Source organism: Lagopus muta, chromosome 8 (assembly GCF_023343835.1).
Source record: "Lagopus muta isolate bLagMut1 chromosome 8, bLagMut1 primary, whole genome shotgun sequence".
NCBI classification, from domain to species: Eukaryota; Metazoa; Chordata; class Aves; order Galliformes; family Phasianidae; genus Lagopus; species Lagopus muta.
In genome coordinates this window covers 5,736,810-5,753,347 of record NC_064440.1, presented here as the reverse complement: position 1 = coordinate 5,753,347, position 16,538 = coordinate 5,736,810, and the positions used below count along the sequence as shown (strand labels likewise).

At 38.9% G+C, this 16,538-nt stretch overlaps 1 protein-coding gene across 18 annotated transcripts in view; it reads left to right on the top strand.

Moving 5' to 3' along the window:
* Positions 1 to 16,538, top strand: part of THSD7B (thrombospondin type 1 domain containing 7B) — a 292,293-nt gene that overhangs the window by 112,725 nt on the left and 163,030 nt on the right. For all 18 annotated transcript variants that reach the window (XM_048953272.1, XM_048953264.1, XM_048953266.1 and 15 more), the window contains 2 exons: positions 12,489 to 12,644; positions 14,342 to 14,539. In XM_048953272.1, the coding sequence (XP_048809229.1) occupies positions 12,489 to 12,644; positions 14,342 to 14,539 (354 nt within the window). The remainder of the gene's footprint in view (positions 1 to 12,488; positions 12,645 to 14,341; positions 14,540 to 16,538) is intronic.

Genomic DNA, 16,538 nt, shown 5'->3' with positions numbered 1-16,538 from the left:
CTTTCTTGTGTTTTGAAGGGGAAAGCAAAAATAATATTGTCACAACTTCTGAGCAGACAGACAATTTTTGGATCTTGGAAGCGAGTTATTTTCCTTTTAGAAGAATAATGAGTAGATACAGATGCACGATGAATAATTCATCTAAGGCTGTTTTATTTACTGTATGTAGTGCTCTTGCAGAATATGCTTTTGAGCAGAGATACAAAGATAATAAGAACACAACATCATATCTTAGATTTATTTACTTACAAAGCCAAAGCAAATGTTTCCTGGGTGCCCAGTTGTATCCTAGCATCCTGCACAGGCTCTGAGATTATAGAAAATCAGACCTCTTTTAATCTCTGTCCAGTCCATGCATAGTTGCTGCTATACCTCTTCCAAACGTCTGGTACCACCTTGTCTGCCAACGCAAAAATTTCTGTTGTTCTACTCAAGTATATGATGTCTATCACTTTCAAAGTAAGATAAGTGTTGTTGATGACAGGTGTGTAACATTTCTTGACCATCTTTATCCTTCTTGCAACTTCTCTAGTCCATGCTACTAGTGTGTGGCACACTGGTAGGCAGTAAGCTTTACCCGACTTCAGCCATGCTTCTCTGTTCTTTGTTAGTATTGTGAATTACCCTAGAAGGCTGGAGCAGGTCATAGAAACCCTTATCCAACATCATTCATAACAGAATTTGTACCCTGTATCTAGCATGTGATCACTTGCCAGTTTTTGCTTTGTTTAAGGTTCAGTACAACTTAAAAATGGCAAGCCCTCCCCTTAGTGGAAAGAAGACTCTAAGATATCTCTTCCTTGTTTGTACAGTTCTAACCTTTACTGTTTGAGAAAGAAGTATGTCTTTTTTTTTTCTATTAGGTCACTGAAAAAGCAAACTTGCACAGCAATTCTATGAAGTGTAAATTATTCCTGCCATGCCAAGGCAATTGTGGTGGTGATTTGCAATAGTCCTTAGGAAGTGAGAATCCTATCAACTGTCAGTATAGCCACATTTAAAAGGAAAGACAGAAAACCTTTGTCGCTGTTTTTCCCTATCTGATACTCAGTGTGTCTCATTTGCTAGCTGGTCAGTTTTTGTTCTTTGTCCAAATAAGGAATGATGATTTTTCTTGCTTCTTTTCTAAAAATCTGAACTGATAGTAAATTTTTATTCATCATGAGAAGACCTCATATTTTACTGTACATATTTTATTGTTTTTTAGTGATGGGGAGAGGCTTGAGAAGTCGATTTGCCTTTGCGTAGGCAAATACAGAGTCTAACCGCTTCCATTAAAAATGCAGTATTTTCCTTTCATCATCTCCTGAATGTCCTTAAAGGGATCATTCAGAAATCAAACAAGCGAGTCTAATAGGATATTATCATCCATCACAGTTGTTATTCTTCTTGTTACTTCCAATAAGAACTTGGACATGACACAGTGTCATATGTAAAAGAAGATTTTGTCTGGTGGTATCTCCAGCAGCATTACTGGATAATATATACTGAATTGTAGTTGGAGGCAGGTACCATCTGTGATGTGTTTATACATATTGCTTAAAGCTCTCTTATTCCCCCCAGGCTATCTTTCCTATTTTTCAGTGGTTTAGTCTTTCCATCCACTACTACTTTTATTACAATATGTATATTTAGAAATGAGTCCATGTTTTATGGAGTTTCCATGTATCCAGTTAGTCAAAAACTCAAGTCTACTGATGTATTTCTATTCTTATAAAATTTCAGTATAAAGGTACTGAAGATGGAAAACTTTCACTCAGGTATTACTTCCAGAAACACATCGATAAGATTCCATATCTTTCTATGTGAAAAGGTCTCCTAACTAAGAAACCTCTGCCATGCCCCAAATGAAGGCCTAGCATATTTGTTAAACCTTAAGGAGGAATTCCATACTTTAAACATAGATGATGAGGGAAAAACAGCTTTTCATGTTCACCAAAGAGATTGTGGAATGACCAGGTGGAGGAAAAAAGGAAAACAGGTTTTCTTTTTACCACTGACACGAAAAAACATTTTTGGTAGTATTCTTCTTGCACGTCATTGAATAAATAAGCTACATTTTTGTATACCAGATTTATCTGAGTTATTGACTTGTATTTGGAGGAAGAAAGTTTTGCAATCTTTCAAGTTCTTTGTAATATTCTTTCACTCTCAGACTCTTTCATCTAGATGAGTGTGACAGGAAACACTTGGTAAGTGTGTCAAGTGGCATGTCACTCAGGTATCTGTAATTCTGTGAACATCAGAAAACCAATGTATAAAACCTGTTATGAGACTATGCTATTTTTAGTGTTTGCTGTTCTGTCCAAGGATTCTAAATCTTGTGAAGCTTTTATTAACGTAGACTGAACTTGAACATCATATGTTAAACATGTCCCACACTTTGGTCACAAGAACCCCAGACAACACTAGAGCCTTGGGGCAGAGTGGCTGGAAGGCTGTGAGGAAGAGATAGACTTGGGGGTGTCGGCTGATGCTCAGCTAAACATGAGCCATCAGTGGCCAAGAAGGTCAATGGCGTCCTAGTTTGTATCAGAAATAGTGCAGCCAGCAGCAGCAGCAGGTGATCATCCCTCTGTACTCGTAACACTGGTGACATGGCACCTTGAGTGCTGTGTTCAATTTTGGGTCCCTCACTACAAGAAGGGCCCTGAGCATGTTCAGAGAAGGTAATGAAGCTGGTGAGGGGGTCTGGAGCACAAATCTTGTGGGAAGCAGTTGAGGAAACTGGGATCGAGTGGGGAAGAGGAGGCTCAGCGGAGACCTTATCACTCTCTACAAGTGCCTGAAGGGAGATTGTGGTGAGATGAAGGTCTTCTGTGTACATAGCGATAGGACATCAGGGAATGGCCTCAAGTCGTGCCAGGTGAGGTCAGGAAAAACTTCTCTATGGGCTGCCCAGGGAGGTGGTGGAGTCACTGTCCCTGGAGGTGTTCAGAAAATGTTTAGATGTTGTACTAAGGGATGTGGTTTAGTGGGAAATACTGGTGATGGGTGGATGGTTGTACTGGATGATTTTGGAGGTCTTTTCCTACCTTTGTGATTCTGTGATTATATGAGCTACATGGCTATACGGACACAGTCCGCCCTTCCTGCTCTTCACTTCCTGATGCTCCCCAGTTGTTGTGTCTGGACATCTCATACTTGAAACAATCTGTTGACAGGATGGTGGTTGCCAACCTTCCTGATGCAACTCTGTCCACTTGTATAGAAGTTCATTAAAATAAAGCAGAATAATGCAGGTCTTCAACTTATTTCCAGAGTTAAGCTCTGCTGACAAATATGGCTTACTCTTTTCTAAATTGAGACTTTGTGGCTGTTAGTTACCTGGAATTTTTTCCCCCAATAGCTTTTAATTAATGTGGATGAACATTGCTAATTAACAATCCCCACCAACAAAAAATGTGATAAAAGTATGGAAGTGTATTATATGATTGATCAGTTGATGCGGTTTCTCTCTATGTTTGGCAGTAAAATTCTTCTTCCTTCATTATGTTATCACAGTAAATTAGCCCACTAATATGGAAATTAACATTTCTTGTAGTCTGGGGGTGGTGTCTGTGTTCAACCTGTTATTAAGTATATAAAATTCCTACACTTGATCTTCCTCAGGATATTTTGCTGTCTCTCCTGAAGGTGAGGGAATAGGAGGAATATCTTTCTGTTTTCTAACTAAATTTTCCTGTTTGGCTTATATAGAAATTACAACTCCTTGTAATTTAGGGCATGGGATCCTTCATAAAAATTTTCCAGAAGCGTCTTCTCTCTTTTCTGGACTGGTTACCACTTATCCCTTACTGTCCCCAGTGACTGGGATTGCATTCTCTCTGTATTTCCTGTAACTTTCTAACTAAGGATCTGTCTGTCTTGTCATTTATTTTCCATAAAATTTGTGCTGTATATATCTTGACATTCTTTCTTTTTTACCTGTTTGAATGAAGTCCAATTTTCCTCTCACTTTCTGAATTCTCTTATAATGTTTTTGGAGCCTGTCTGCTTAAGTTTTAATTATAGGACTGAAAAGACCTTTGTGAAATGCTATTCTTCCTTGAGTCTTCTTTATTGTTTACCCCACATAGCATACTTAGCTAATAAAGTTTCTCTCTTATTACCATCTCAGAAAAAAACACTGCATTTTCCAATCTTTTTAATCTTTGTTATTTTCCATCTGAAAATCCACGTTTTATTCTTGTACCTGTATAAGATTCTAGAGTCTTTTTAACTGTTTGTTTGCTTAATGATTGTTCCTACCTTATTTGTCTCTCTCACTGTTTATTTGATCTTGGATTTCAATAATTGGTATGTCATTGCATGATCAAAGTAATGTGATAGCTCCCACAGATTCCTAGTCCATTTCTACTAATATTCCACTGTGGTATTTTTAATATTTCTAATAATAACAATAATAAGCTTAATTATTAGGCTCAGGGCTCCTCATAATTCAAATATTATTAAACTCTTTTTTCTCTTAAAAATTAATAGCTTTTCAGCTATTCCTCTGTGTGCGGTTCTCATCCATCTTAACACATAATCTATGATTTTATTGAAAATCCTCTAACATCTTACATTTCCCCAGTATAGCCATGTTGAGAGTCCTTGTAGTCAGTCAGAAGAGAGGGATTTGTGCATGCTTAAAATGTGTTGCAGTAGGTATTGTTAATTTTCCTCTTTTTTTTCTTTGGACACATTGTTGTATTTCTTCACAGCCATAGCAGCTGAACTCCTTTAAACTCTCTAAAATTCAGGTCTTTGTAAACACCTGTGAATTCAGTATTAATGGATACTTTTTGATCCATCCTGTGTGTATTCTCTTATATATTTTTGTTTCACAAGCCACTTTATTAACCCAAATGGCCAGAAAGCGTTCCCCAGTATTTTCATGCAAGTCCTTAAATGAGTCTCGAAATTAGAGTTTCATGGCATTTTTCTTTTCCACAAAATATTGAGCTTTTTCCCTACCTCTGTTACACAGAAATGTCTAATACCTTCTTACCTCACAAGTAAACTTTTCAGACAGTTTTAAATACCCACATGGGAGATGTTTGGCACTGCATTTTATTTTCCAGAAATTAATGGCCTCTTTAGACTTGCGGAGATGTATTTGAAAACTTTTATTCACATCCTATATTATTCTGCATTTATTTTCATCCCTTTCTTTCCATTCTTTCGTCTCCTTTAGCTCTGAAATATGCATTTTTTGCCTGTTCTACTCTATATGCTCTGTTTCCTAACAAGGATTCAGCTCTTTTTTTTATTTCTTTTTTTCCTTCCTGCAAGTTCTTTGTTCTGCTTTGAATCATGATCTTCCAATGCATTCCTTCTGGGGGATTAGTGTTTCAAATTGGTACATGTGGCATCTGTTCAATAAACCATGTGAAAGTACTTTCAGGAGGAGAGAAGCACCAGAGTGCTATTAGAGTAGAGCATGCCATTAGCCTCTTGAGTGCTGGCTGTCCTGTGCACCACCAGGCCCAGCTCTTTAGCAGCAGTAAGTCAGGTGTGCAGGTTGTTGTATTCCTGCATATTTATTGGGGAAAGACTGCGTTGATGCAGATAAGCTGCCCACAGGCATTGGCTTAGGGTATGCACTACTTCAGTGAGCATGAACTCTGGGTGGAGTATGAGCTCTGTATTAAATGCACACTGTTTTTTCAAATTTATGCTGGTGAAAGCTGCAGGAATGAGAAATTTGATTTACTCAACGGAAATTAGAATTGGGAGTCTTTGATGTTTAAATCCTGTTGTCTTCATCTGGTTAATGAAATTGAAAAGAAATATGTAAGAATATATTAGTGAAGAGAAACCTTGGTTAGGACCATAGAGCAGAGAGCTAACAATCAGCAGTGGCATGAGAAAACACTTGGCTTGGCCAGCTGGTGATACAGCAACAAGAGAGTGCAGCGAGCCTGATTTACAGAAATAGAGTTCGCAGGAGGAGGAAAAACCCCATAAGCAAAACTGAATGCCCAAGAATGCCCTCACCCCAAACTTGAGTATTTATCATCAGGATGACTCAACTGGTTTGAAAAGATGAGAAACAGACCTCTGAAGTGTAAAATATATTCAGGCAAGTCTGCATCGGATTTATATTGCTGGGATGCCGAGTTATTGATCTGTAAGCTCACCAAATGCTGAGCAGAATTTATGAGATAAAACTCACATAACAGGAAGATAAATATGTAACAGCTGGGTACTTTGGGGGAAACCCTGTAGAAGCAAGAGAGGAAATGGTTCTGGATCTTTGGGGTATCTGACAGTGTTGTTTAAATGTGTATTTCAGAAACTTCAGTTTGGATCCATTAGGGAGAAGCATTTTCCCTGATGTGTTTTTTTATAGGTATAAGGTTTCCTTTTTTTTCCTTCATGTCTGGAAACTAATTAAAGTAAAATGAAAAGAATGTGTAAAATGAAGTTGACAACGAAAAAGATGTGCCTTCTGAAAGGTGCATTTGAAAGAATCTGCCTTTTTTAGCATGCCATTTGATGTGGCCATGGAATAGGTACCTCTTCATAAATACATTTATTTACATCTCTGTCTTCAGTATACAGCAAATAATGTGCTGCCCAGTCATTTCACATGAGATACTAGGTTTTAGTTCAAGTATTTATCTTTGAAATCTAAGGTTTTAAATGTGTTTGCATTTTGTCGTTATATCCTGCCATTGGAACTGGATGAGTTTTATTCAGCACTGGTTTACTCTGAGTTTGGTTTCATTGTTACAGGGAAGGGGGAGCTGCAGCTGCTCAAACAATGCAGTTCATTCAGGTGAGAAAAATGGTAGGATTTGTGTGTGTGTTGCACCAGAGAGTGGGTCACCAGGGTCAGCTAATGAAGCTGGAGGTGGCAGGGCTGGTCCTGCAGTTGTGTGGGACAGCTCTGCATGGGACCACTGGGATGACCTTGAGCATCACGAGCATGCTGTGATTGGAGCAGCTCAGTGTCAGCTGTTTTGGGGGCACCACTGCCATGTCCTGTGTGTGAGATAGGCACTTCAACACAGTGCTTTGTTGGTGATACCTGTGCTCCTGCAGTGACAGCATTTGCAGAGCAGAGTCCTGCTCTTTGGTGGTTTTTTGCTGCTAATTGAATGCTAAACTTAGTGATGGGTAAAGTCCAGACTCTTAATAGGCTTTCATGATGAAAGCTCCATCTCTCTTTTTTTTTTCCCCCCCCCCATTTTCCTTGTGGCTTCTCTTATTCTCTTGGCAGTCTGTTGAAAGGATGATTTCCAGCATCTGGTGGCCAACAGGGTTCGTATCCTGGAGAATCCTCGTTTCTCTTTCTGTGATTGCCTTTATTGGTATCTGAGCACCCCATTTTTCTCTGCATTTCCTCCTGGACACTTAGTAGTGACTTGTCACCTCTGGTCTGGACAGTTATGTGACTGAGAATTCTTGCCAGATTGAAGATTCTGTTGGCAGTCTCTACAAACCCCCAGTTTGGGAAGAAGATCCTGCTATACAGTGTGGAACTTTCTGAACAAGAAGTGCTAATAGCTTGTCACTCAGTAAAATGGTAAGGATCTTTGTTGTTCTGAAATTCATAAACCACTATTAACTTTTTCATGCTGTGATGAGCTTTCAGTTCATACTGTGTTTCTTGTCCTTTAATTCATAATAGGGTTTCAACTGTATGCCTTGTGGCTTCCAAACTGATTGATTCTTTTTGGGAGCATAAAAGGATCCTTGCCATCAGGGATGGATTGCATGAAGCCTTTTTTGATGAGGTGGTGCAATGGGCTGGATTTTATGCTGTCTCCACACTACTTCAGTTACATTTAACACATCTCCTTTGTCTAATCTTTTATTGTCACTATAAAAGTCTTTCAGATTGGAGAAATTGCACACCAATGTTGTGATGGTTTCTCCTTCTTATGTTACACACGTACAGGTGTTTTTATAACAATTCATTCCCTTGTGATTTTCTTGGGTAATTTCCCTTCATAGTGATCCAACTGTCTTGGTTCATATGTGCTGAAAAAGGTAGCAAGAAGTTTTACAAAGATGCAGCATCCCTTCTGTGTACTGTGGTTAGTCTTAATTAAGCATAACTTTGCCAAAAGATGTAGTAAATATCTGGTTGTATTGCCTTGAGAATAGAATATTCAACAATAGAAGGCCCTGCCAGTGTGCAAGAAACCATCTTGATGCATTCCAGATCTGCTAGCAGTATCTAGATGTGTCTCATTAGAGTGTTAATATCAGAAATACTTGTGTTCTGTTCTGGAGGGGGAATGAAGTTAAGGTCCAGGAAAAGATTGTGTTAGTTACCTCCTGTGGAGTGAAAAACTAAATTTGGAAGTAATCATTGCTACTGAAATGCAGTCCTATACATTTCTCTTTCTGACTGGCCATCATTGTGCTTGATGTAGTATTGGTATGTATGCCTGCAAATACGTGCCCATATGACTGTATTCAGAGATAATTTATTTATTGGCTTAAAATTACATTATACAAGTAGTATCAGAGCTGATTCCCTCTTCCACACTTCCCCAAAATCACTACCTCGGTAAAAATATATAGGGAAACAAGATACTTTAGAAACCAATTTATTATCTCCTGCTGGTAGCAATAACCTGAAAATAACAGCAAATAGTAAAACTCAAACTTGAGGCAGACGCCGGTGCTGGGAACAGCCGTAGTCGCATTTATAAAGGATAGATTCAATATAACAGCTAGAGAAATGTGCAATGTTTCAGAGGCTTCCAGATTAGTACTTGATTGCTTTTTCAAGTTTATTCTATAGATTGAGAAGAACACAGGATTTTGAAATGTACAAACAAGCGTAACAGATAAGCTGCTACTTGAATGAGATATTGCCTTTCCCTCCCACTCCTCCCCACCTGACATCGGCCTTTCCCCTTATCCCCAAAAAATTGACTAATGGGTTTCCAAGGAAAATAATTACATTAAAAAAAACCCACAAACCGAAACAAACCCCAAAACCACAGTTTTTCAGTGTAGGAAAATGCCATTACCAAATCCATTATTGAGCACAATCACAAGGCAGTCTGGTATTTAAAGACAAGCCTAGCAGCTGTGTTCATTCATCATAAACTGAGGGTTTTTTTTTTTCCTGACCAGGCTCTCTGCACCTATTTGGAGGCTGCTCTGTGTGAGAATTTTAGCATTTAAAAGGTTCATAGAAAAAAGTACCTTTTGGTTCCTTGAGAAAAGGATGTTTATTAGAGTATGAAGAAACAGCATTGTTGAAGAAGATCCTTTGGATGGTGAATATTACTTTTTAAGAACTGTATATGATTCATGTATTACTATAAAGAGCTAAATCAAATTGAGAATTGAGGAAAAAGAAACAAAAAAATGTTCAAAGAGATGTTGAGGTGTGAGATGGCTACATCTCAAATGGCTCAAAGAATGGACAGAGCAGTATTGCCTGGCCAAGCCAATAGAAAAAAACTGCAAAATTGAGGAGAATCAGTTAATCTCAGAGCTGAGACAAGTGTTTGTGAAGATATGACAGCATCGCTGGGATTTCTTACTTTGTGCTCCATTGCCACGCAGCATGAGGGTGGATGAGTGATTATGCTTAGACATGGCAGACCTGTCCAAATTGGGGTGTGAAAGCAGCCCTCCTCTGTGCTGTTTCTTCCTCTGTGCTTAAAATCTTGCCACATTTCCTTCTGGCTGCAGTTTTGTGTTAGAAAGTGAATGCGTCATTACAAGACTAAAAGCAAGTCAATTTCAGCAGACACTCAGACAAAAATCATATCAGGCTTTTAAATAAAACTGACTGAAATCAACTGATGGAAATAGGAGTTGTCAATCAAATGGCTGACAAAGTGATGAAACTCTTTTATGGAGCCCCACTGGTCTGCCCAGTTGCTCTGGCTCTCTTGCTGGGAATAGTGGGTCTTTGTTCCTACCTGTTTTTCAAAACGGATGATGCTGTATATGCATTTCTTAATGCAGCTTGTTTGGTTTTGATCTTGGCTTCAGAAATGAGTTTCACTGAAGGATTGTAGTCGGTGCAGTGAAAATAAACTGGCACAGCACTTGAATACATATGGATATTTGTTTAGAATAGTCTGTGTATTTTCTGATCTACATTTTATAGAATATTTAGAATTGTTTAAGGAGGTGAGAAAACAGTTTTGTTCTAGGAATGAGTAGGACATTGGTCCTGGGAGACATAAGGGGAAAAGAGCACCCAGTGCTGGAATCAGATAGAGCATCAGCCTGAGGGGGGAGGAGTGGGATGCTGGTTGGCAAGTAGGGGACAGCACACATTTCCTCCGAGATAGAATCATAGAATGCTTTGGGTAGGAAAGGTCCCTTAAGACCATCTACTTCCAACCCCTTGCTACACGCAGGGACACCTCCCTCTAGGCCAGGTTGCTCACAGCCCCATCCAGCCTGGCCGTGAGTGCTTCCAGGGAGGGGGCATCCACTGGGCAACCTGTTCCAGTGTCTCACCACCCTCACAGTGAAGAATTTCTTCCCGTCATCTAGTCTAAATCTACCCTCTTCCAGTTTAAAAACATTTTCCCTTGCCCTGTCACTACACGCCCTTACAAAAAGTCCTTCCCCATCTTTCTTATAGGCCTTTTCCAGGTACTGGAGCCTTCCATGGATCTGGTGTATCCAGTATGCTCAGTTTCACCCTTGATGTACCAATAATAACCTGATGCTTCAGCTTTTTGTCTTTGAGTTTTCTTGTTTTTTGTCTATTCAAACTAACTTCAAAATACCTTTGGCACGATTGGTGAGTTTTCAAGGAAGGAGAACCAACTTATATTGTCAAGTATTCCACATTTCAATAGGTACAGTGCTTCTGTATGACTATGTAAAATCAGTGGGGAGAAAAGAACCTTTGCTAACAACACCTTGAGTTAATGAAGAGCAGAAATGCACTTTATTTTTTGTGTTGACCATATGCACTCAAATCTATTTCCTTTCATTTATTCAACTGAACTTTAAAAAATGATACAGGTTTGCAAAGTTTAATGCTGAAAGGCAGGTTAAGCCAAGCATGAGACTTCTCTGCAAAATACATACTCTTATCCTTAGAACTCTGGTATTTATCTCATTCTGTCTGTCACTTCACTTGCATGGTCTTTAGAAAGGTGTGCTTATGTTAGCGTTCAGGTGAATTGGATTTATGCCACCGTGTTGCAATCTCTAAATGAATATGTGAAAGGCTGTATAGTGTCTCAAAAATCATTCAGAAAGTGGTCTTTTTGCTAACATGTGATCTTTCAGGTTAGAATTAAATTACAGCTTTTGTTTAGTCCTGTTACTCTGGTGAGTTGGAATCATAAGTGCTGTTATTGGTCTAAAGTCTCAGCTTCTAGGCTCATAAGTCAACATTTATCGGGATTTTGGGCAGCAAAGTCATGAGTTTGAGAGGAAAAAAAGGGTTTTTCTTCAAATGAATAATTTCATAGAAAATGGTATAATATCAGAAAAAAGAAAAGATTGCTCATATATTGGACATGTTTTTATAAATTCTTTTCAAGTCAGTTCCACTCATGGAAGCAAAGAAAAATAGATGTTAAAAATAAAAATGGGGATAAAGCAAGCTCAGTAGCTATAAAAATTAATGAAGGCTTGGTCATATCATGGCAGAGTAAACTCAAACAAGCCTGTGCCTTTTGAAAGACTGCTTTGATACTGATTTATCTAAAGAGACAGCCAAATTCAGCCCATCATGTAATTAAAATGCAGTATCATATAATGACTCAGAAGATAGATTTAAGTCAGCTCCTTTCATTTCCTTCTTCCTCCCTGTCCCGAATAAAAAGGCAAGAGACGTTAATTGAAAGTAGAAATCTCTTATGATAAATGAGAATGTAAGGGAGTCAGCTTTCCAAATTTATTGCCAATATCAACAAAACCAACATGTGGCAGAGCTGGGGATTGTTTCATTTCTGGAATGAAGAAGTTTGGAGATCTGCACAGTTCATCCATGTCTTCCCTGGCTCGAGGCAATTAAATAAACATCTCTCCTTCCAAATGAGAAAGTCTTTCTGCACGTGTGTGAAAGGATCAGATAGCTTGTTTGAATGTAAGTGAAGCAAAAAGGAAGGTCTGGATCCTGCATGGACATGGCACGATCCCCCTGTGCTCAGGCTTCCCCTCGCCTGCCTTTTCCTGATTCCCAATTACTGTGTGAGCTTTTTGGATTCCGTTCTCATGCATCTTTCTCTTCTGTATGAAGAGGTCCCCTCATGTATAAATGCAGGGGAATAGGTTCCAGTCTGTTGCTTTGACATTGTAGAAAATCAGCACAGAATTTATCACCCGTTCCCCCTTAAACACAGTCAAAAATTGGGCTGCTGAATATGAATGATTTAGATAAAACTAAGTGTCCTGCTGAACAGAAGATTAACTTTTTGATCTAGGAGATAAGACCCTCAAAAAGCAGTGGATTATGGTGTGTCTTTGTGCCAGCGGTTATCTCCAGAGCTCCGCACGTTACTCAGGGCAAAATAACTGTCCTGTGTTTTCCCTCTTTTGTTTCCTTCTAGTTAGCAGACCAGTTGATGGGAAGTTCTGCCTGGGCCCTGCTCCCTCTGCCTCCCAGCTGTGTGACCTGCCCTGTCCCTTGGAGTGCACGGTGTCTGCCTGGCTGGCGTGGGGCCCCTGCCTTCCCGAAGACTGCCGGGACCGCCAGGGAAGAAGAGGTAATGGCTTATTTGCATGTTTCTTGTAGCTGTGCGGGATCTAAAGCAGGTTATGATGAGATTGCAAAAGCAGCGCTGTCCAATTCTGCACTGGGAATTTAATGTATGTCTTTTTAAATTAACGTAGGATACAGCTCTTAGATGTGCACACAGAAGTGCAATATGACCTTTAAAAGCTTTTTGCAGTTATTCTTGAAAGAAAAAAAGGGATAAGGTTTTCAGCCTTATTCAAATCCTTTTATCCTACATGGAACTTGTAGAAAGGGAGGATTTCTTGGGATGGCAACTGCAAACCTCCAGAGTGTGAGGGTGTCCCTCACCTCTCCAGTCTCCTGAAGTCCTGCTGTCTGCCTTGGCTGAAGTGAAAGACTTGGGTGAAGCTGAAATGACTCTGGTCTGAGGTGTATCCCACAGCACTGCCACGTGGAGTTCAGGCTGAGCTGAAAGATGGTTCTGGGTTTGGTTTGGTTTAAATTCCTGCAAGGAGAGTATCTGAAAACTGTTCAATGTTCTCTAAATCTTAATTTTCAAGAATTCATGCTGGATGCTGCAACCCTTTGAGATTCGTTGGTGAGCCATTCTGTCCTTTGTAAAATAAGCTGGAAAGATTGCTATTGAAGTTCAGGTCAGGGAAAAAGTGTTATTACTTGGAAGTTACACTTTTCTGAAACCAACAGAAAATTCTGAAGTGATTGGAGCTCTGTGGAATTTCGCAAATGAAAAAGGGTTAAAGTTTTATTTTTAAACATAAAGGTTTGCTAAATCATTCAATTTTTAAATAGCTTTCAATGGTGTTTTGTTTTGTTTTGTTTTTTTTCCCTGATGTGAGGATGGTGGAAGTTCAGTCTGTTGTATTCTGTGGAGTTTTTTTTTTTGTTTCCTGTTTCGTGGCCAATACTTGTGTAGTATTGTGGCCTCCTCTAATACTATACCTTTACCCCATATCTGGACATTGTTGTGGGAAAGGCCACCACATTTTTCTTCTGCATTTCTTACTGTTCTGTGTCATTTACATAACAAAACACACTGAAAGGCTGAAAGGTACTCACATACTAGTTCTGCATCTTATATCACTGTCTGACTTTTGATTTTATTCAGAAGGAGATAGATTATGTAATCAATTCTTTCATTATTTTTGTAACCTTTTTTGTCCACTTTACATTTGAATCTACCAATTTAATAGGATAACATTTCAGAGAGGTCTGATATGCATTATGAATCAGAAATCCTTACACCTTCATAAGGCAGAATGCTAATTTCTTAGTAAACTACTCTGCTGTGCCTTGAAACAAGTCTTGTCAGTAGTGGATTCTCAGGCAGGTATAATTGCTCTTTGTATCTTCATTTTCTTAATATTTCTTTCTTTTATCTCAGTGTTACTGTAATGTTAATATGTGCCTCAGAAGTTAATTATTGGTTTTGGACATGTGTCTTTCTAACCAATGTTAATGAAAAGGAAAAAAAAGAAATTTTAAAAACTTGAGTTGTTGGAATTCTTGACACACTGTTAGATTTTGCGTGTGTGGGCTGTGGGCAATACAGCCACTTACCATTCCAGTCAATTCAGTAGTTGCAAATGGGTTTCTCTTGGTTCCTTATGTCCTTCACTTCCACATGCCCTTTGAGGTCCTCTTGGTACTTTATTGGTATAAATATTTTTTTGTAGTTGTCCAGTTAATTCAGTTCTTCTTTTCCAGGCTTTAGAATGAGGCAAAGGCATGTGCTTGTGGATCCTGTTGGCACCCTGGCAGGTTGTCCACATTTAGTTGAATCTATTCCTTGTGAAGACCCAACGTGCTACGAGTGGATCATTTCAGAAGGAATATGTGTTGCTGACCATGGAAAATGTGGACCTGGAAAACACATCCTGAAAACTGTATGCAAGAACAAGAAAGGTAGGTAATGGTATAGTTTTAAAAACTTCCCTTTTAACTGGTTTTCTTCTGAAGAGCAATCACAATCATTTACAACAGCTTCTTACTGTTTTTCTTACCAAAATTTTATGAAACCTCAGCTTTTTGAGTTGACTGTGGTAATCATCAGAGCATAAGGCTAATATTGCATGGGATTTTGCTGTGAGCTTTCCAGTCTATTTTATTCGAAATGAGAGGCTCACCAGTACAGGTTATGTATTGTCTCTATGGCATAAGCTGTACCTCATCCACAGGCCATATTGTGACAACAGTGTGATACCAGTGGCTTAGTTCTACTTCGTATCCCTTTTTAAGCCCATCTTGTAGAGGAATAGGACTGTCACTGGGGCCAGCAGCACTGTAGACATAAAGACAATGAATCCCTTTGCACTGCTTCTAGCCTCGGTTTTTAGCATGCAATTTGAATGTTTGTCTTCTCATAACAACCCACTTACCACTGTGTGAAGGAATGCTCAGTTGTGCTGTCAGAATTAATACAAGAATTGCCTATTATCTAGATGAAGTGATGGGAGTAATACTTTACCTACTTGATAGCAGTTTGAGACCTGCAGAACCTTCAGTTTACAAGTTCTTAATAATGAATGAGTACATTTTTATACAACGTTTACAAACAAACCAGCAAGAGCTGATTTCTCATACATGGTTTGAACTTGAGCCAAAAGTTTCATTTCTTGATAAGGTCAGTGTTGTCTGATCTTTAGATTCAGTTACATGAAGCACAATTTTGCAGTCCGTAATCACGGTGAGACTCTACTCACATCTCAAAAGTAGCAAAATTGTGGGATTTTAGAGCCTAAGTTTATATCTGAGATGGAGGATATCTTTTTTTGTATGGTACTCAGGCTGACCACAGAAAACAATTTCAAGTTGATAACATGAGAGTTTGATTGACAAGTGGTTAAAAATAATGTGTCATTTATGAGGCACAGGAATCTGACGGAATTAAATTGTCTCTTTTGTCCACCTCGAGTAAAGGTTCTTCTGAAATACATCAAGAATATGTGGTTTTCTCCCAGCTTTGTGGAAATGGGGAAAAAATCTTGAAATATATATATATATATATATATGTATATGTATATGTATATGTATAAAAAGATGACTTAGGCAGAATACACTAGAGAGAAGAGATCTGTCTGTGAACTGAGTGGTCTCTTCAAATATGTGATTCTGACTGTGTAAGTCCAGTTGTAATGTGATGTGTGCAGATGGAGCCCTGTATTGCTGAGGAGCACCATGTTAAAACTGTGCCAACATCCATTTCTGTGCCCCAAGGTGAGGCTTGTAAGCATGCAATGTAATGTGGCAGATGCTCTGTCTCTGATCAAACTGTTCTCTATGGCTATGATCTTGAAGAAGCCATGCCTTTGAAGAGTCTCTTCATCATTTAATTGCTCAAAATCATATTGTAACTATGTATTTCATTTCCATTACTCTCTGCATGTTCTAGTTCCCAAAAAGCAATGCTGGGGCATTGTCACTGTATGTGATCATCGGCTGTTCTAACTGAGACGGCTTCACAAGACAGACTAGAAGCATTGGTTAACAATACTTTATAAGCTTTTCTGAATTTTTTATCTAGTGGGATAGGACTGGCAGAGTCCTTGAAGTCAAGGTTGAAAAAAGTCAACTTGCTTCTTCTTCTCTACTCCAGTAATATTAATTGCTTTCTTTGTAACCTTTGTTCCTTCTGTAGTGTTCTCCTAGCAAGATTCCCACTGCAATGCATGGTATATTTTCTTGGGTGAAAGCTGGAATAAGCAGCAGAACTGCATGAAGTGTTCTGCCTGGAACGGCTGACTAATTGGTAGTGGAAAGCCAACAGGAGGAAATGTGAAGCTGAGACAAATCAGTTATGGATAAAATAGCTTAAGACCTGTATTCATGTTTAGCATTTATATAGAAGTCTAAATTCAATGCAAGTAACTGCCCTGCTGAAAGCATTTAGTGTAGCTGCTTTGTG